Raw genomic sequence first — 18,201 nt, 5'->3', positions numbered from 1 at the left:
GATAGACTCCAGGATGGATCTCATATTCAGCAGGCTAGAACATGAACAGTTGGCAGGCATTACAAAAGCGCTGTGGTGAGGCTGACTGATGGGATTCTGGTGACTTGTTTTATTTGATTATGACTGGCTTGGTGGGATTATATTCTCCTCTATGAGATTTCCAAACTTTACATCCGCCTGATCAACCAAGAGAAGCTTGCCAGGAATTTCCCCAAAAGTCTGGTATCAAGGAGTAACTACTATGACTACCTCTACCACACACACACACACAAACACACAGTGTGCACACCTCTTCAGATAGCTAAGAAAATTGCCTGCATCAGTCTACATCTCTCTGTTCATCTTTCACCCATTGTCTAATTGGCTGGTGTGAGAACGGGAGCATTTTGATGTTCTTATGCAATCTCACACAGGCTAATGAGTTTCCTCTCTCTTCCACTCCAGAGAGCGACTCACACCTCACACACACACACACACACACACACACACACACACACGGTACACATTCGACTTTCACGCCACACTCCTAATCTACATGGTATAACATTTGGTATTTTTGATATATTCACATCTTTGATACATTCACATTTTACTCTTCACTCACAGAGAAGACAAAAAAATTCTCCTGATCTTGCAATCGAAAACTGCCACAATAACACTTTCCTCTCCAAAACCATTTATTTTTTTGGTTGCCACTTGCAAGCAGAACACCTATCTGCTGACTAACAGGTATGCACAAAAATATTCCCTTTGGCTTCTCATTGCATAGTTTCATACAAAACTGCTATCACCACCCTCTCAATGACTCCAATATAGACCCATCTCTTTTGCAGTAAAACAAAGTGCAATACAATACTTCCACAGCAGCTGTAAAGACTGTTGTAAGACTATTGATTATGATGAGATGTCTTGACTGTTGATTATGTCTTGTAAGCTGATGCAGGCTCAGCACCTACAGTGCATGACACAAATAAAAATCATTTATCATACCATCCCACACCATAACATAGCAGTACCCTTTTTATTTCACAGTATAACAAAGTGGGCTACTTGTTTCAGCACACACACACACGCGCAAAAAAGACTGCCAAGATATCACCCATATCCGCCCTCCCCTCATTCTCGTGCAACTGCTCCCCCAGGCTGTTGCTGTAAATAAGACTGTTTTCTCAGTCAACTTGCCTAGTTAAATAAGATTTTTTAAAAATCCTAGGAGACATTTCTCTAAGCTTGATGGTGGATATTGGCATTCCCATGCAGAAGACTGCGTTTTGAAACCTGTAAACAACCCAGCATAAATTTACACCATTAAGTCACTCAGGCTGGAGAATGCTTAAGTGCTGTGTGTGTGCAGCATGAGGATGCAGCAGTCACACTGAGAATAGATAGATGTCCTCTGTGCCTGGCATGAACATGGGCACGCACATGTACACACGCACACACAAAGTGCTTACTCTTATCTGTTGCTGTCTTTTGATGAATAATGCACAAGTTAATGTCGCAATGTATGGACGCTTTACTAATTAATTCAACATTTCCCCATTCGAGGTCATCTAATTATTAACATGTTAATGTGGCATCTTTGTAGTCACCAAGCATCCATAACATTCTCTGAATACTCATACAAAAACACAAAGTACAGTCAGTAGTATGTTGCAGTATAGAGGGGGAAAGCTTAGCAGTGGCTCTGAAATTTAAATGGACAAGGATGGAAACGGTTTTTCAGCAGTGGCAAACAGTTTGTGGCTCTGCTAATATACCAGTCGACCAATATAACAATCACTCAGTCAGTCTGCCAGGCAGCCAGTCTGTCATTCGGTCAGTCTCCCAGCCAGCAAACCAGTCAGTTAGCAGCTAGAGGCTTCTGGAGGATCCAACACCACTTTCAGCTTGGGGTGAGCACCCTGGGCATGGACTGGTACTGCTAGAGCCATCTTTGAGGCTGGGACTGGGAGCGGGACCGGGGTTTCTAGATCCACGTTGGGGGCTGGAGCCAGGGCCGGCTGGGCTAGGAGAGCCAGTCCCTCGGGGAGCGTGGTGGGGCTGCGGGGCAGGGGCTTGAGTGTCACCTCACCCCCCTCCCTCCCCCGGCCCTTAGCGTTGTCCAGCAACACACGGACGCTTTTGGAGAAGACAGCTCGAGGGTCTGTAGCAGGGAGAGCAGGGCAGGCACAGCTCTCCCTCAACTCCAGAGCCTAGAGAGAGAGAGAGAGAGAGAGAGAGAGAGAGAGAGAGAGAGAGAGAGAGAGAGAGAGAGAGAGAGAGAGAGAGAGAGAGAGAGAGAGAGCACGTGGGGAATAGAGAGACAGATTGCTAAATTCAAAATACAATGTAATCATTTTGAAAACCTTTCCTCAAATGAAAAAATACTATATATTTTAGGTGAAAAAAAAGGATTCTGCCACACTTGTACATTAACAATGGATAAAAAAAACTAAGATGCATATCATATATCCATCAATAAATGTGTCTATTGGGTTAGTGATTGATTAGCATAATATTGCTGAACCATTTGTTGTTTTCGTCACATTGTCAGGGTTGCTATCTGGCAAAAATTTGTTAGTTGTTGTTTTTGCTTTGGCAGTAAATGCTTTTATATTTCATGCAAATAAAACAGCTGTGAACTGAATTGAAAGAAACAGAGAAAGTGAGAAAGACACAGAAGGAGAATGTGAGAGAAAGCGAGAAACAGATGGATGAGGGACAAGCATTGCGACAAAGAGAGACACTGAGACAAAGAGAGACAGTGATATATACTGCAGAAAGAGAGAGAGAGAGAGACAGATAGAGGGACAAAATGGGACAAAAGAGTGGGAGGGAGAAAAAGGAAAATAACAGCATGTGACTCCGTGTTCAATCAAGCCCATACAGTCAGGTACTGTAGGTAGAGTGATGTAGATGAGTGCTTCCTCACAGCTTGGACCCTCCACTTCACCTCCCCTTCAACTACTAGGAACTAACCGCAAACACTAGTTAGCAGTTACAGACACCCACTCTGAGCCTTTCTGTCTCACACACCCCCCCCCCACACACACACACACACCCACACACACACACACACCCTCATCAATCTCCCACTTAGCATCACTTCCAAGGCTCTGAACACATACATGCACTTGGCCTCCCACTTACCGGGGCCTCCCTCTCACACTGCCAGTGGACTTGTGTGCTTTGCTTAAGGATGATGAGTGTACTAGTGGAGGCTGAGTGCCCTCAGAAGAGTCAAGTTAAGTGGCTTGGTGCTGTCACCTCCGCAAGGTTAAAAACATCACGTTATACATCACTTTCACACTACTGAGACCGAGCTGTTAACTTTGGCGCGGTTCATATGTGCTGTTGCTTTGCTGGAACGAACCGTTGACAGAGTTTGGTGTAAAATGTGTATTAGAGATATCAGTGAGGTAGAGATAGCTCCCTCTGCCAGAGTCTTTTCTCTGCGCACACACACACACACACACACACACACACACGATGTAGACTGATGGATCCCCAAACAACAGTCATCATCACTTCACTGCCTGTGGCTACAGCCTTGCCTCGACAACGACTGCTGCTAGAGGTCAATCAGCCACGCAGGGATTCAATACGAGGCATGGGCACACGTATGCAGCACATACACACAACACACACACACACACACACACACAAACTGAACAACACAGGCACCTGATGGACAATTAGTGGTTTACCCATCTGTTCGTCTTTCCTGCTTGGAGCATCTGATGGTGAGAGCAGAGTTGTGTACCAACAGTTCAACTCACACTCAAGGTTAAATACGCTGCTGCCTAACGCATATTTACTGTCTCTCTCCTTCTCTCTCTCTCCCTCACACACACACACACACACACACACAGAGTAATGATGTAATGATCAGGGATGCTAACGCTTTCCACTGAAGTTGCCGTCTTAACCAGTTGTTGATTTCCTTCTAGCCTTAAGATACCATCGATTGTCTCACCACTGTGTAAACCGGCACCGCGGGTGAGCTCGTGAGATTCTCTTTCAGGTCCTCATCTAAAAAGCCTCCAAGACATTCGAGCGGGCATCCAGGCCCCCACGTGGCAAAGTGTTTTTCCCTGTCTTCCTAAATCGCTGCATCTTTTCCTCTCCTCCCCGAGTCTATCCTTCCTCTCTCCATGTCTGCAGGTGGATATGCATCTCTCTGGTCTCCAGACACTTCATTAGCTCCGTTAAGTCTCCTTCCAACGGCTCCTAAAGCTGCTGCACTGGTCCTCCTCAACCATAGATGGGTTTAGGCCTCTCCCCTCACACATGGAGCCAAGTTTCTTCTTGAACAAAATTATCTTGATATACATTATCCTGATAATTATTAATGAGATGAAAACCTTGGGAGGAGGATTTAACTTCCCAACGAGTGGCAAAGGATTAGAGGGCTCCTCCTTTTTGGGGAAATAAAACATCAGTGAAGACAGACGAGAGAAACCCGGGGCTGTGGTTATCGTGGTGGTCACGGTAATAAAAATTAGGGGCAGCGTCACAATTGTTATTGTTTTTTACTGTGATATATAGGAATACCGGTTATTGGCCCATCCCTAAGTGGAGGATTGATAGAGGAAATGGGATTGTGTGTGTCTGCACTTGTGGAATGGGTCTATCCAGCTGTGTGAGGGGTGTATGTGTGTGTGTATGTTTATTTGGACCTCTGGTACGGGGCGGTCCAGCTGTGAGACTCTGTTTCTGTGCGTAGCGTGTGTGAATGTACCTGTGGTACGAGGCGGTCCAGCTGCGTGACTCTGTTTCTGTGTGAAGGGTGTGTGGACAGCCACTCGGGGATGCTGGGCTCTCCTCTCAGCTGGTCTGAGATTTCCATTTGCTGCCAGAACACTGGGCCTGCCCGCACGTCTGCACACGCCTGGGAAGGACACACAGAGCGGTCACACACCCACACACTGTGGCATCCCTCCGTCTTATGCTAAGACGAAACCCCTTACTGACGATTCAGCTGATATTAGTTTGGTTGGACAACAGTGCCCCCTAGTGCCCCGCAGACAGACTACAGGACTTGAGATCCACTATGTGAAATGCTCAGTTTGAGTGGAAGGTTAGCATACTAATTACCCTGTGAAGAGCAAGAAGACTCTAAATGATTCATTAATCATTAAACACTACTCCCCAAAAGCACCAAGGATCCTCAGTATTGTGATATTATGTTAGGTAATAGAATAATGATGATGATGTGTACCTTAGCAGCCAGCTGTAATCCAACTTGGTCAGCTTCAGCCTCCAGTTTCCTGCTATAGGGACGACTGAACATCAGCTGAGAAACAGAGAGAGAGAATGTACATTGTCCTTACCAAAATTGCATACTACATACATATTTTTGGTATTGAATATGATGTGTGATTATTAGAAGATTATTTCTTCACTACAACAAGTATCACAGTATGTGAGATGACAGTGGCTTTACAATAACACATAATGAAATGTGTGGTCTTATGTGTATCAGGCCTTAAAAACCAGAACTTATACAGACTTTCCAGACCCAGGTAGCAACCATGGAATGAATGCTACACAGCTGTATGTATAACATGCTTATGCATAGCCTGGTGGATAGACAACATAGTGTGTATATTTGGGCACACAAATGAATGTGTCTCACCTGTATAAGCTTGCTCTGCACCCACTGTCCCAGCACTGCCAGGCTGTCCCGAGGACACACGGCCCAGATGGCGGTCAGCAGGATGAGGGACAGAAAGTCCACCACATGAGTCAGACTGGCCTGTTCTGCCTGGGGGAGGAGAGGGGAGGATTATTGGATGGAGGGGATGGAGGGGCAGAGGAGAGAGGGTGAGCAGAAGAGGAGTCAGATGGGGAGAGAGAAAGAGAGGGAGGAAGTTTTTGGGAGGTGAAAGAGGCAGAAAGGGAGAGTGAACATATTGATTGTTCCCATCTATTTTAGTTGAACTTTTACGCTGCAACAGATTTGGAGGTTTTAACAGCCAATCCAATAGAGCACACCTACTGGGTAATACCGAGCCCATCGATGCTCATTCCCTTCATCTAATTAAAATCTCCTCCAAGCATTTCCTCGGAGGACGTTTAAAGTCTCCAAATACCCAAAACTTCATTAGACTCTTAAACATTTTCTTAGCACAAGAAGAATGGGCTTTTATAGCCGGAGTAAAAACAGCCATCTGTGGAGAATTAATAAGGCATGAGTCTGCCCTAGGTCAACAGGACTTTGGCCATAACACAGGCGGGATTAGTGACAGGGACTATAAATGTGTGCAGGTGATTGTCAGTGAGCCTTTATCACTGGCTGATGCAACCACATTGCAACTCATGCCATCTCTGCCAGCGCTTCTGAGACCGTGTGGGGGGCTGAAGATGAATAGACAGTGCCACTGGCTCCTAAACGGCTAATCTTTGTTCTTAAACATTATTGTGCCCTTTCAGTGTTTTCAGTGACTCATCCTCACGCAAAATACACTCCTGCTATTATCACCTAAGCCTCTCAAATGTCTCTACAAGTCTTTGTACACTGCCCCACTTTAGCCTCAGGAACCATGTTCATGATTCACAAGCCTCTGAACTTATTCCATGTGTTTTCATTCAACTCGGTACTGCTGTGCCATTGAATACTGTATGTACTAATGTCACCATGTGAGTTATCAGTGTTTTCATCAAGACAAATTCATGTAATATTACTGTTTTTCACTAATAAAGTGACTGATTCCTAAAGCTGGGGAAGTACTAAATAGAATACAGTGACAGGTGATGCAACCATGGGTAAAAACAACGCCACAGACACAAGCGCAGGCTGCGGCGTGTGTGTGTACTCACAGAGTGTCCCATGAGTGCGTGGGCCATCTCGTGCCCCAGGATGAAGCTGAGCTGGTGAACATCTGCCACAGCATCCAGCATCCCAGTGAACATGAACACCTTCCCATTCTATACAAAGACAAACACAAACCAGATCTGAGTCAGATGGTCTTTGCAGCTACTCTTTATGGGTTAGGGTTGACTTACAGATGGGTGGGGTTTACCATATAGGACAATATAGGGATTGCGAGAAAAATGAAACAATTACAGCAAACTTATACTATATAAATTGTCTTGATGCAGTAGATCCCACCCACTTGAGCAAATTAAAACAATTGTTAAGAGTTTTTAAGAGAAATGTACTAATTTGCTCATATTTGACATTTGTCATGTTTCATGCGTGCAAGAAAGCAGAAACAAAATACAGCATGAAAATGTAACAAATCAATCAATCTCTCTCTCTCAATCTCTATCTCTCTCAAAGGGGAACATTTCCATTCTAAGAGGAGAAACAGGTACAGACACTCTGTTATGCTGAACCATCTCTCACATGTGATTTGTCTGTGTAGAACTGATGAAGCCTCTCGGATGAGCGGTGAAACGTTTTTAACTCTTCATTTTAAGTGGATTTTGTTTTTATTTATTTTTTTTGGGACACTCATGTTTTTTTTTTTAGCATACAGTAAAACGATACAGTATGACAAACAATCTCTCTAACTCTCCATGTGTCTTTCTGTGACTGACCGGCAGGACGAAGGCGTTGATGGTGGGACTCTGCACCACATGGACGCTCCAGGTGACAGAGGACATTTCTGGGATGTCCTTGTTCCTCTGCGCCAGGTGATGCACCACCCGCTGCACCACCTGGTGACGGGGGTCATGCTCCGGAACCAGCAGCTCCGCAAACTCCTCCATGTACTGAAACACACACACACACATACTGTATATACACAAACATACAGTATTAAAGGGAGAATTTCACAAAGTTACCCTCTCTCTGTCATCACATTAAATTGTCAACCCCCTTCATCTTTCTAACTTATATGTCATCTAATATGTCAACCCTTTTCATCTCTGCCTCCACTCATCTCAATTTATTCGGCAACATGAGTGTGACATAAAAGGCGAACTATACAAGAGTGGTGTTTACAAGGTTGAGATGTTGCAGTCGTGACATCAGATAAACTAATATCCTTAAAAAACACTAGAGATATTCCTTGCCAGTAACGTAAAGGAGAAAAAGCACTAATTCCTCAAAAAGCTATTATCCTTGTTAATAGTTGTGTGAGGCTTCTGTTTTGGTGATTGAGGAAATAAAAATCAACTTCACCATTGCACAGAACAATACACAGGATACACAGGACAGACCTCAGTCAGCATACCATAACATTGTATATGGAAGGGGTAATTTGTGATTTTCTATCAATGGCTCTACTCTCCCTCTGTCTCTGTCTCTCACCCCCTCTGCAGTCAGGGCTGCCAGCTCCATGTAGTTCTCTCTGCTGAACACCAGGAGGCGTGTCCGTCCGGTCACCGGCGACTCATCCAGGTGGGTCAGGAGGAAGAGGGCTGCGATCACCATAGCAACAGCTGCCCCTGCCCCCAGCTGCCAGCGACTCCGCCAGGCCGCTTCGCGCAGGAGCTGCCGGCGGTTGGGCGGCAGTGCCACCCACCATTTCCTTATGCTCCTACACACAGAGGAAGGCCACAAGTTCTGTGATATCACCCTTCAACCAGAAGCATGAAGCGATAGGGTTTCATGTAGCTCACATAGCCTCATGCAGGCAATATAAAAAACATATACTGCCCCACAAAGCCAAAGCAAAGGAACAGAAACTGTGTGAATTGTGAAACTGAGAAAGAAAATGTCCCGACAGAAGGATTGTTGGTACAGAAGTGGACTGCATATCATTTAATGGCATTTATGGGTGTATTTTTGTTATCTTATCTTTTTTGTTATTTTCTTATCAAATCTAAAACCCATCATGACTTTTGACCTTTATAAGCACACAACATAGTAACTGCTGTTTGTCTTTGTAGGGCAGCATAGATCAAAAGGTTATAATCTAAGTGGAAAAGTCAGGAGTAAAACTTCCAAATAGGAAATTCTGTTGATCTCACCTAAACTAAAATGATGCACTATAAAACACAATGTTTACTTAAATGTTATTTAATCAGGCAGTCCCATTGAGATCAAGAATCTCTTTTTCAGGCTTGGCCAATAAAGTAGCATCAAGATAGACATAAAAGGTGCATAAAAGGTGCATAAAAGGTGCAGACAAGATACAACAATGTTCACATTAAAGAGATAGAAAGTAATTCATTACTTTACTAAAAGGCAACGGAACCAGTCAAATGGGACAAGCCTATTGAAATAATTACTAAACAAAACAAAGGCAGCTCTTTGAGTTGTATTGTTTTCCAGGGAGTTCCAGATGCTTTGCCTGAATCAATTCTGACCTAAAATAAAATGAAACTTAATAAAACACTTTTTAAGCCTGTTAATAGTGTGTTTGTCCTACCTTCCAAGTATTATAGCCATGAGCTTCTGCAGAGGTTTGAGCACCAGCCATATGAGAGGTGCAGGTATGGCCCTCCGGGGACCTGAGGTGTGGAACTGGCACCCGCACTGTGTCAGGACAGGAGCAGGACGGAGAGGTACAGTGGTGTTGGGACTCTTCACTGGGAAATACACTGTCCTTGAGAAGAGACGTCGTCCACACGGAGAACTTCTGAGGTGAAGCTGAACAGTGCTTGTTGTTCTTTGACAGCTGTTAGAGGAGACGAGGTGTGTCCTCTCCACGGTGTGTCCAGCTTGTCTGTAGACCTGGAAGTTTCGTGCCAGTTGTGCGGAAAGGGAACAGCAGCGTATGCCCCTTGCAAGACGAACACAAAGTAATGCCATGGTCCTTGTTGGCAGTAGCACGGTAACAGTGTATTTACTAATCCTGAGTTCCTCCTTAGGTCGGTGAGCCAGCAGGAACAATCAGTTTGTTGACAACGCCAGACCGCCCACGGCCGCTCTTTAATGTAATTTCGGAGGACAGAAATACACAATACTCAACGTCAAGATTACTGTGGAATAACGTTACTTCATTGCCTATGTTGATTACACAAGCAGTCATAGTCAACTATGTCAATGTCATGTCATTGATATCGGTGGGCGCTAGCTCCACGCACCACTCTCCATGATGCAAGTTCGCAACAGTCGTAGATTAACATGTTTGCATTTGTATCAGCCGTTTATTCTAAAATACTTTAAAATCGTATCTTGTGATACGAATCCATAATCTCCGCCCTGGACACTCAACGGAACTTTGGTTGTTTTTGACAACTTCTCAACGAACGAAGAGTGGGTGCTACCGAAATATAAGTCCCCCTGGAAACCTTCCGGCGGCGAGGGTTCCGACAGTACTGTTAACACATTGTTGGTAGTTAAATTAGCCTATATCTTTTGTGCACATATTTGGAAAAAATACAGTACTGTGCAAAAGTCTTAGGCACTTGTAAAAGAAAAAAAGTAAAGCGAAGATGCTTTCAAAAATAATTAAATGAAAAGTTTCTAAATATTAAAAAATGTACTATAAAGAGAAGTCTACTGACACACTAATGCAGAAAAAAAAATGAATAAATATCTAAGACCCAAGTTATATAAAAGACTAAGACTTTTGCACAGTACTGTACATCTTATCGCTGTGGAAGCTTACGTTTACCTTCCATCGGATGAAAGGTGGTGCAGTCATTTAAGTGACCTCAAACCACTACCTTTTGAAACAAACTTGTGAAATCAATATTACATTATCTGGAAAATAATAAGAGCATCAATAAAGCACTATTGCAAACAAAATAAAGCAATACCACAACATATGAAAATAGATATTTATTTTTGTGCTGGAAAGCAACACGAAAGCTGAAATGAGAACTGAATGGATGATTTTTCCCTCCAACCCACTCATACACACATACACATACACATTCACTCTTTTCTATATGGTCAATCATCTCTGGTGTTGAGGTAAAATCCTTTAATGTGAGCTTTCAAACTTTGTTCACACAATCTGATACTAAAATAAATGTCACTTGCTCTTGTAAAAAATAATAACTAGATGCATAACTTGGTAATAATGCTACAAAATCTTATAGTATTTATGTTTTTTATACCTTGTTAAATAATACAGTATGGTAAAGTACAAATAGATATACATGATCCAAGTGGAATCACAGTAAATAATCATGTCCAGTCAACAACACAGAGCCTAGGTGTAATACTGGACTGGTGTCTGTCTCTGAGTTTGTTGTCTGTGTGTTCAGCTGGATGTCCCAATCTGGAGCGCTGCCAGACCCCAAATTAGACTCTCCTTCCTGGGTATTCTCTGGCTGATCAAAGGCAAAGTCATCTGAGTCGATTGGCGGGGATGAGAAATTTAAAGCTTCTCCCTCTTCCTGGTCAGATGGTTGCTTGGCGATAAAGTCACACTGGAAGAGGGCCTGGATCTGGGTGAGGAAAGGGTCTCCCTCCTCCTCTGGCAGGGGCTCCAGGTACCTCGCCAAAGATGACAGCATCTAGAGGGAGGGGATTTAGAAAGGGGGTTTAGTGAAACAATAAGACAGTAAAAGCAGAGATAAGTCAATGAAACCTTGAACCACAGGGAAGTGGGGACAGCTGATGGACAGGACTGACCTTCTCCAGACAGGTGAGATGGGAGTCCTTCCGGAAAAACCTGTCCATCTGCACACTCCTGACCAGAGCAGACAAAGATAACCTTTTAGATACTCCACAGTTAGGAATTCTCAAACTTTGACCACACAAATTGATTCACTTTAGGCCAGGGACCCCTATCTGAGGAGATCCTGCCCGACACTGGGGGGGGGGGGTTACCATTCTTTTCAGTACCTCTGCTGTACATAACCAATTTACACTGAATGCTCCACAAATGAACAAGTCTTAACTTTGTGATATGTGTTCAACTCACAGAATAGCAGAATCAGCCATAGGGCATATGTGTCAGAACGGCCACTACAGTCTTGTGTCTTACTCACCCATGTGTTTGGGAGTATTTGCAGATGATCCACTGGGCTCTTCTCAACATCTGTTCCCAGTCTGGAATGTCTTGGGAGGACAGGAAGTCAAACCTGTAGGGCAGCTCTGGAGAGGAAAACAGAGACTCAGCCAGAGGATAAACTAGGGTACTGTATATAGCAATAACTGACCTACATTGTTGGTTTGGTTTGATTTGAAAGGCTCATGATCTCAACCTCATTTTTTTAGGTTTTATTTTGAGTCATGTCTATTGTACATGGCAGTGTGCGTGTGTGTATTAGACATACTTTGTGGGCCTGAAGGTTCCTGGGTCTCTCTCACCAGCAGGCAGGTGGTCTGGGAATGGGGGGAGGGGTTGGCTGGGTCGTATGGGCTCACTATCATCCCTATGAAGGGCGCTCCGCCACGTGAGAAATAACTCTGGAACAAGCAGGATAGAAAATCAGATCACAGATACACACTTACTGTCTCTCGTGTGACCAGAGTTAAAGGAGCTAACCAGCTAGCCAGGGAGATCAAAAAGTTTAACATCAAACAGTTGAACCTTGATCTTTAACCTGGCCAGCGGTGTTAGCCTATATAAAAAAAGATGAGAAATAAATAATTGATGCTGAATAGTCAAATGAAATTAGTCTATGTCTGCACATCAAGGATGTATCAGGATAAGATGCCTAATTGGGATTATTATAATAGAATCTTTTTATGGGAAACAAATTAGTGTAGGTGCGCAAACTTGGACACAAACACACATACACACAAGTATGTAGACATTCCAGTTTACAATCAGGCCAAGATGTACAATTTCAACTAAAGCCATTTTACCTGGAATTGGTCCTGTGTGTTTATGTCCCGTACAGAGGGGTTGGGGTGGAAGGTTGGGTGTGAGTGGTACCAGCCCACCACACTGAAGCCCAGGGTTGACAGCGTCTCACAGGCCTGGGTCTGAGACAGAGGATCCATCTCACACTGCAAACCTGTACTCACACTGTTACATGGCTCTGCTGCACAGATCTACACTCAAGCAAGCATACACACACACACACACAAACACATATTTACATGTATCACTGTCAATTAACATAAGATCACTAAAAATCTTCATCCATATTGTTGCTTCCCACAGCTTCTTCTACCTTCAGTACTTTGTCTTCTTCATTGAAAGCTCCACCCAGCAGACCAATGACTTCTCCCCGGGACACATGGGCATGCTGAGGACCAAGACACACTTAATCACTTTAGAAACTTAAGAAAAAATGACACTATGATCTGAAATATAACAGAAGCATAGGAACCTATTCCAATGTAGGGAATGTCTTGCCATACAGGGCAGTGCAACGATGAAAGCACAGTAAATTAGCTTATGGTGCATGCAGCACACTGAAGAAACTTTCCAGCCTAATTACTCTTGTCATATCAGTCTGATACCGTGACCAGAATACATAGCTGTGGTTGTGTGTATTGCATACCATGTCCATGATGAGGAGAGCCTCTGCACACACTATAACTTGGAACGGCTCCTGGGGAAAAGAACGAAGAGGAGATGTTAGTTACTAAAAATGATGAGTAGAGATGGGAAAATATAAACTGTTAGTTGGCTCCTCACTGGTTAATATACTAGTCAACCATAGATATATTAGTCGGTTCAATAAATATGTTTTATATACAGCTGCAAGTGAAAACAGCACATTTCGATGGCTCTTCAAGATAAATACAAATAGTCTGCTTACTGATATATTTTTAAAGTTACTGGGTAAAAAATAATTCTTCATCCACTTGTTCTAGGTACACTTGGTATACTGAAGAATTCTTTTGCTGGAGACAACTACAGATACAATTGGTGGTGAAATTCCCATCCTGAATGATGAATGACTACTTCATAGGCAACTGAGTAATGGGACAGATGGCCACTGACCTGTACATCCTCTCCGAAAGACCTGCAAGGAATCAGCTGGAATGGATCAAATGATCTAGGAGAAGGAGAAAGTGAGACCGTAAGAAAAGACTATTTAAAGGTATTGCCACTTTGTCTGCAGACACAGAGCACCACCAAGCTTGTGATTGTTTGGCCTTAACTAATAAAATTGTCCTCAACATACAGTATACTGTCTGGAATTCAGCATGTGTGGCATCTATCCATCAGGCTCACCCTCTGTGTCTGGACATCTTGCAGGGTTTCGGCTGCTTCTTCATCTCCTCTCTCCGCAGGGCAAGCTCCTCTGCACTCAGATGCTGATGGACACACCACAAAATATGAACAGTGAATAGAATGGTACACATCGCCCACTGATCAGTACTCTGCTGCACACTTGCAGTCCGTGTGTGTGTGTATGTGACAGGTTACATACCTCATATGTCTGTCCCTCCAAGTCCTTAGCGTCACACCAGTTTCCCCAGGTGTCCCGCACACGACGCTTCCTGGTCCGCTATAACGCACAACCAATCAGCACTTAGATCAAGGTCCAGCAAGCTCACAGTTTAGATGCTTGAGGTTAGAGGTCAGGGTTTAGGGGTTGGCAGGTACCTACCATGCTCTGCAGTCTCTGCGCTAGCTGGTAAGCCTCCAGGACATCTTTGCCCTCCTTATGCTTGGAGCGGTCCATCACCTTGGGGCGATTATACACTGCCTGCTCTACAAAGCGAGAGATGATTGAAGAAGATTGAGATTGAAAATGGAAACAAGAATCGAAGCTTGGGAGTAAATGCTCTCATAGGCTCAGCAGGCTTACCACAGTTGAAGTTGATGGCTCCTATGAGTTCCAGGTAGGTGTGTACTCTGCCAATACAGTTGACGTCTCCGCAGTTCTTCAGTCCAGGGCGCACTGACGTCTTGTTCAGGTACTTCGGCTTGCTCTTCAACCTGATGATCAACGACAGTAATACACACGTTACTCTTGCTTGTTTGCTCACTTGCAGAGCTGCAGTATAACAGAATAGTGAGTGAACATGTGTATTAATGTTTACCATTGGTCCAGGATGTAGTTTCTGATCTTCAGATATCTTTCAGGGGTCTTGGATGGTCGCCCCTCAAAGAATTCTGGGATAGCTTGTTTCTCGTCCTCAGCGATGGTCTCCATGTCCATCTCTATTTCCTGTTCAGGGGCCTTAAGCTCCTCTTCTTCCTCGTCATCCTCCTCCTCCTCATACTGGTCTTCAGGTCTATAATGTGGACACTGGTTGTCCTTATCGTCAACAGAATCTAAGAGAAAAAAACAATCCTTGTCTTAGCAACATCAGTGTAACTTCAGAAGAGAAAAGAATGGAGATCATGGGACAGATTTACATACGAACAGCAGCTACAGTTACCTGCTGTATCACTGCAGGCCTCTTCTAGTTGATGTCTTTCCCCTGCGCTCTCGGGCTGGGAGCTCAGGCTCTGAGGTATGTGGTGCTGATCAGTCATCTTCTTTGACTCTGTTACTGCTCCTGCCTGAGGGTTTTTTGGAAGAAGTGAGATCATCTCTCTGTCTTTCTCATCCAGCCCGGTCACACCAAGCTCCTCCGAGCAAAGGAGGGGAGATAAGGGTTGATGACTTGGTGGAGATGGAGTGCTGTGGCTAGGTTGGTCCTTTGTGCTTTTCCCAAGACAGAGGCCATCCTCTGTCTTGATGGGCTCCACCTGTGTGTTCTGCCCTTGTATGGGACTGTCTGTCTGGGTCTCTGTCCCTGCAAGCTGTTCAGAGCTATATGACTCAGTCTTGAGCACAGCCTGTGGTTTATCACCTTCCTCTCCATCATCACTCAGGTCATCAGTGATGTCTACCTCCTCATCCTCATCATCAGAAAGCTTCTCTATCCGGACAGCATTGGCCAGAGCGGATGCGTGGCTGGAGGTGGACTGAAGAGCTTGTACGGGCACCACTGGGCCTGAGGAGGGAGCTGCACCTCTGGGTTCTGATTTAGCCTGCAAGAATGGACGGATTGTTAGACTTATTCTGGCCATTCTTTGGAAATTTATCCTGCATCTGTAATTCTGAAGCCTTCCTGAAGAATGCATTCTTGTTGTGGAAGAAATTGAATAATTAGGGAAACACCAGTTCAATTGTGTTGAAAACACTCGCTGAGAGAGACCAGAATCAGAGACCTTGCATTGACAGATGGCAATGTGTAAAATTGCATGCTACTTAGCTAGAAGCATTACACATTACTACTACTTAGAAAGTAGTTAAGGCAAGCCTCACCTTGTGTTTGAAATACTGTCTGGCATAGCTCTTGACTTGAAGAACTGTACGGCTGCCCACCAACTTGGCAATCTTAGTCCACCTTCGACCAAACTGAGCCTGAAGAAGCACACAGCTTTTAGACACCTAGTAATCTGCAAAATGCAGTCACAAAGCACCTAGCAAACCCTGAAATTGAATTTGGTATAGGCCTGTATACAGCACATAGCAGTTAGATTCTAGAGACAGTCAGTTGAGCTCAGTGATTGCATATTAACATGGTAAATGTCATAGTGTGTAAGTATGACTAGTAGAGAAAGAGGGAAGCTCACCAGTCCTTCCTCAAACAGCTCCTTCTCCTGCTGGGACCAACGAGACGAGGAGCCTGAGGCCGAGGCCTTGGCTGGAGACCTGGACAACCAACAGACAGGAGGGTGGTTTAAACAAAAGTGGCAACAAAAGGAGGAAGGGGTGGGACTGTGATTAAGTAAATGTTGAAAGATGAACAGACTTACTTCTTGACTTTGGGCTTGGTGTTAGTGTCACTGTGCCAAACATTACTAGGAATCTCTTTACCTGTCAGATAATATCTAAGAGTGTGGTTAAGGACCAACAGTTTTATGAAAATCACAATAGTGTTACTGAAAATGCAGCTACATATTGGAACAGACATATAAAGACTTGTGTTGTTGTGCAGCCTGTGAATTGGCTCGACTTGAGGCTTCCTGGAAACTCAGAGAGACCCAAGAGACTGAAAAGACCCACATAGAAATACTTAAAGAGACGGATAATGAACTCTCACATCAAACTCTCTGCATGTTAGAGTAGGACATCTGCTAATGAATGGGTATATGTAATGCCAAAAAGAAGGGCACTAAGGAAAAACTCAGAGGCCTGATTGGGAGTATAAGGCATATGTGCTTACGTAGATGACGCCATGTCCTGAAGAAGTTAAGTGTGATTAGACACAGATGTAAGAAAGCAGAACTTGTAAAGGAATAATTACAGAAGTTCAAACGTATTTGTGTGCTGGCTTAGCTGGATGAAAGTTTTGACTGGGGGTGAAAACAATGAAGGAGAAGTCAATAATATAGGAGGTGAGGCGCCCTGGACAGGCAGGCAGGATTTTTGAGGAAGTAACATTTGAAACAGGACAGCGGCTTAGAACTGGTGAAATAGGAGACAATTTTAGACAAACTTACTCCAGAAAAAAGAGAAAGGGGTGTGTACGCTGATCCAGTAAATACCTAGACATAGCTTTTTCATCATTTTAACCAGAGGGACAGAAGAGGACAACTTTTGACTGAACTTTTGGGCTTTTTCTTCGCTCTGCACTTTTCTCAATTTGTCTTTCTTTTTTAAGTGTTTCTTTGCGAGTGTAACTGTTAGTATAAGTAGTTTCATTAAACCAATCGTTTTTGTAAAGACATTAAACTCTCAGCATCTGCAATCTGCACAATGTGTTGTCTAAAGGTCTGTGATGAATTTTGAGGTCAGTGAAAGGATACTGTTCCTCCAACAGCATGTTCTCTATCACCTCTCTGTTCTCTGCGCTGATGGAGCTGTCCAGCTCCCATGGCTGCAGAGAAGAGGGAGAGACAGACAGTAAGTCAAGAAAAGCACAAATAAGTATACGGTAGCCAGCAAAAGTGTTAGCCTCAACGTCCCGTACCAATATCCCAGTACTGGTCTTCCACGCAGAGTGCAGGAACTGGTCCCGGAGCAACCCACCTCCTTCAAAGTCACTTGAATATAAAGGAAAGCTGGATGTAATCAACCATGTCATGAACCACGACATCAACCACGTCTGACATTCAAGCTAGCTAGCCTTCATAATGGACTGAAACAGCGGGGTCTCCATTACACCAGCAGGGACTCAACCACATAAGACCAAGTGACAGGGTAAATATGAATTCAACTGAGACAATAAACAACCTTACCTAACATTGGTATCAAATTCATCTCCCTCGATATCAACATCAACTTCGTCCGCCATGTTGTTTAGGATATAACGTATTAACAACGGAATGAGAGCGTCAACTGGGTGAAATCACTGCGCAGTTCTACTGACAGCGACACCGTCTGGCGGGAAGTACGGAAAATGGCTACGGTGCCTATTTTTCTTTCTTTTTTTTCTTCTTTTTTACACTAAAGCTAACAATGCTGCATTCATGTGTTCCGCTAACTTTCCTCAAATTTGGGAGTCGTAAATCCGACACT

The 18,201-nt window shown here is 44.0% G+C and overlaps 2 protein-coding genes across 3 annotated transcripts; both read right to left on the bottom strand.

The window, feature by feature from the left end:
• Window positions 1-669: 669 nt before the first annotated feature.
• oma1 (OMA1 zinc metallopeptidase) lies at window positions 670-10,086 on the bottom strand. The gene is made up of 8 exons (XM_071524984.1): window positions 9,306-10,086; window positions 8,243-8,471; window positions 7,528-7,701; window positions 6,805-6,912; window positions 5,621-5,749; window positions 5,204-5,278; window positions 4,724-4,873; window positions 670-2,195 (listed from the first exon to the last, which is right to left on the bottom strand). Exons 1-8 carry the CDS (start codon window positions 9,686-9,688, stop codon window positions 1,848-1,850), a joined length of 1,596 nt encoding a protein of 531 aa, XP_071381085.1. The 5' UTR covers window positions 9,689-10,086; the 3' UTR covers window positions 670-1,847.
• A 612-nt stretch (window positions 10,087-10,698) lies between these two features.
• Window positions 10,699-17,977, bottom strand: mysm1 (Myb-like, SWIRM and MPN domains 1). Of its 2 annotated transcripts, none has more exons than XM_071524976.1 (20): window positions 17,922-17,977; window positions 17,654-17,726; window positions 17,490-17,560; window positions 16,497-16,571; window positions 16,314-16,392; window positions 16,003-16,101; window positions 15,128-15,725; window positions 14,786-15,020; window positions 14,551-14,681; window positions 14,350-14,453; window positions 14,170-14,247; window positions 13,971-14,053; window positions 13,737-13,791; window positions 13,291-13,341; window positions 12,958-13,032; window positions 12,647-12,835; window positions 12,112-12,244; window positions 11,824-11,929; window positions 11,465-11,546; window positions 10,699-11,346 (listed from the first exon to the last, which is right to left on the bottom strand). In XM_071524976.1, the coding sequence occupies exons 1-20, from the start codon at window positions 17,975-17,977 to the stop codon at window positions 11,002-11,004; spliced, it is 2,718 nt and encodes a 905-aa protein (XP_071381077.1). In that variant the 3' UTR covers window positions 10,699-11,001. The 2 variants fall into 2 exon arrangements, with proteins under 2 accessions (XP_071381077.1, XP_071381078.1); XM_071524977.1 differs by having other exon boundaries at window positions 11,465-11,522.
• Between the last annotated feature and the right edge of the window lie 224 nt (window positions 17,978-18,201).

This window comes from Centroberyx affinis, unplaced genomic scaffold (assembly GCF_046629955.1).
Source record: "Centroberyx affinis isolate AG114_WGS23_722 - 3 ecotype Tasmania unplaced genomic scaffold, CSIRO-AGI_Caff_v1 ptg001253l_1, whole genome shotgun sequence".
NCBI classification, from domain to species: domain Eukaryota; kingdom Metazoa; phylum Chordata; class Actinopteri; order Beryciformes; family Berycidae; genus Centroberyx; species Centroberyx affinis.
Note: the sequence above shows the minus strand (reverse complement) of the source record. Positions and strands in the feature narration are given on the sequence as shown.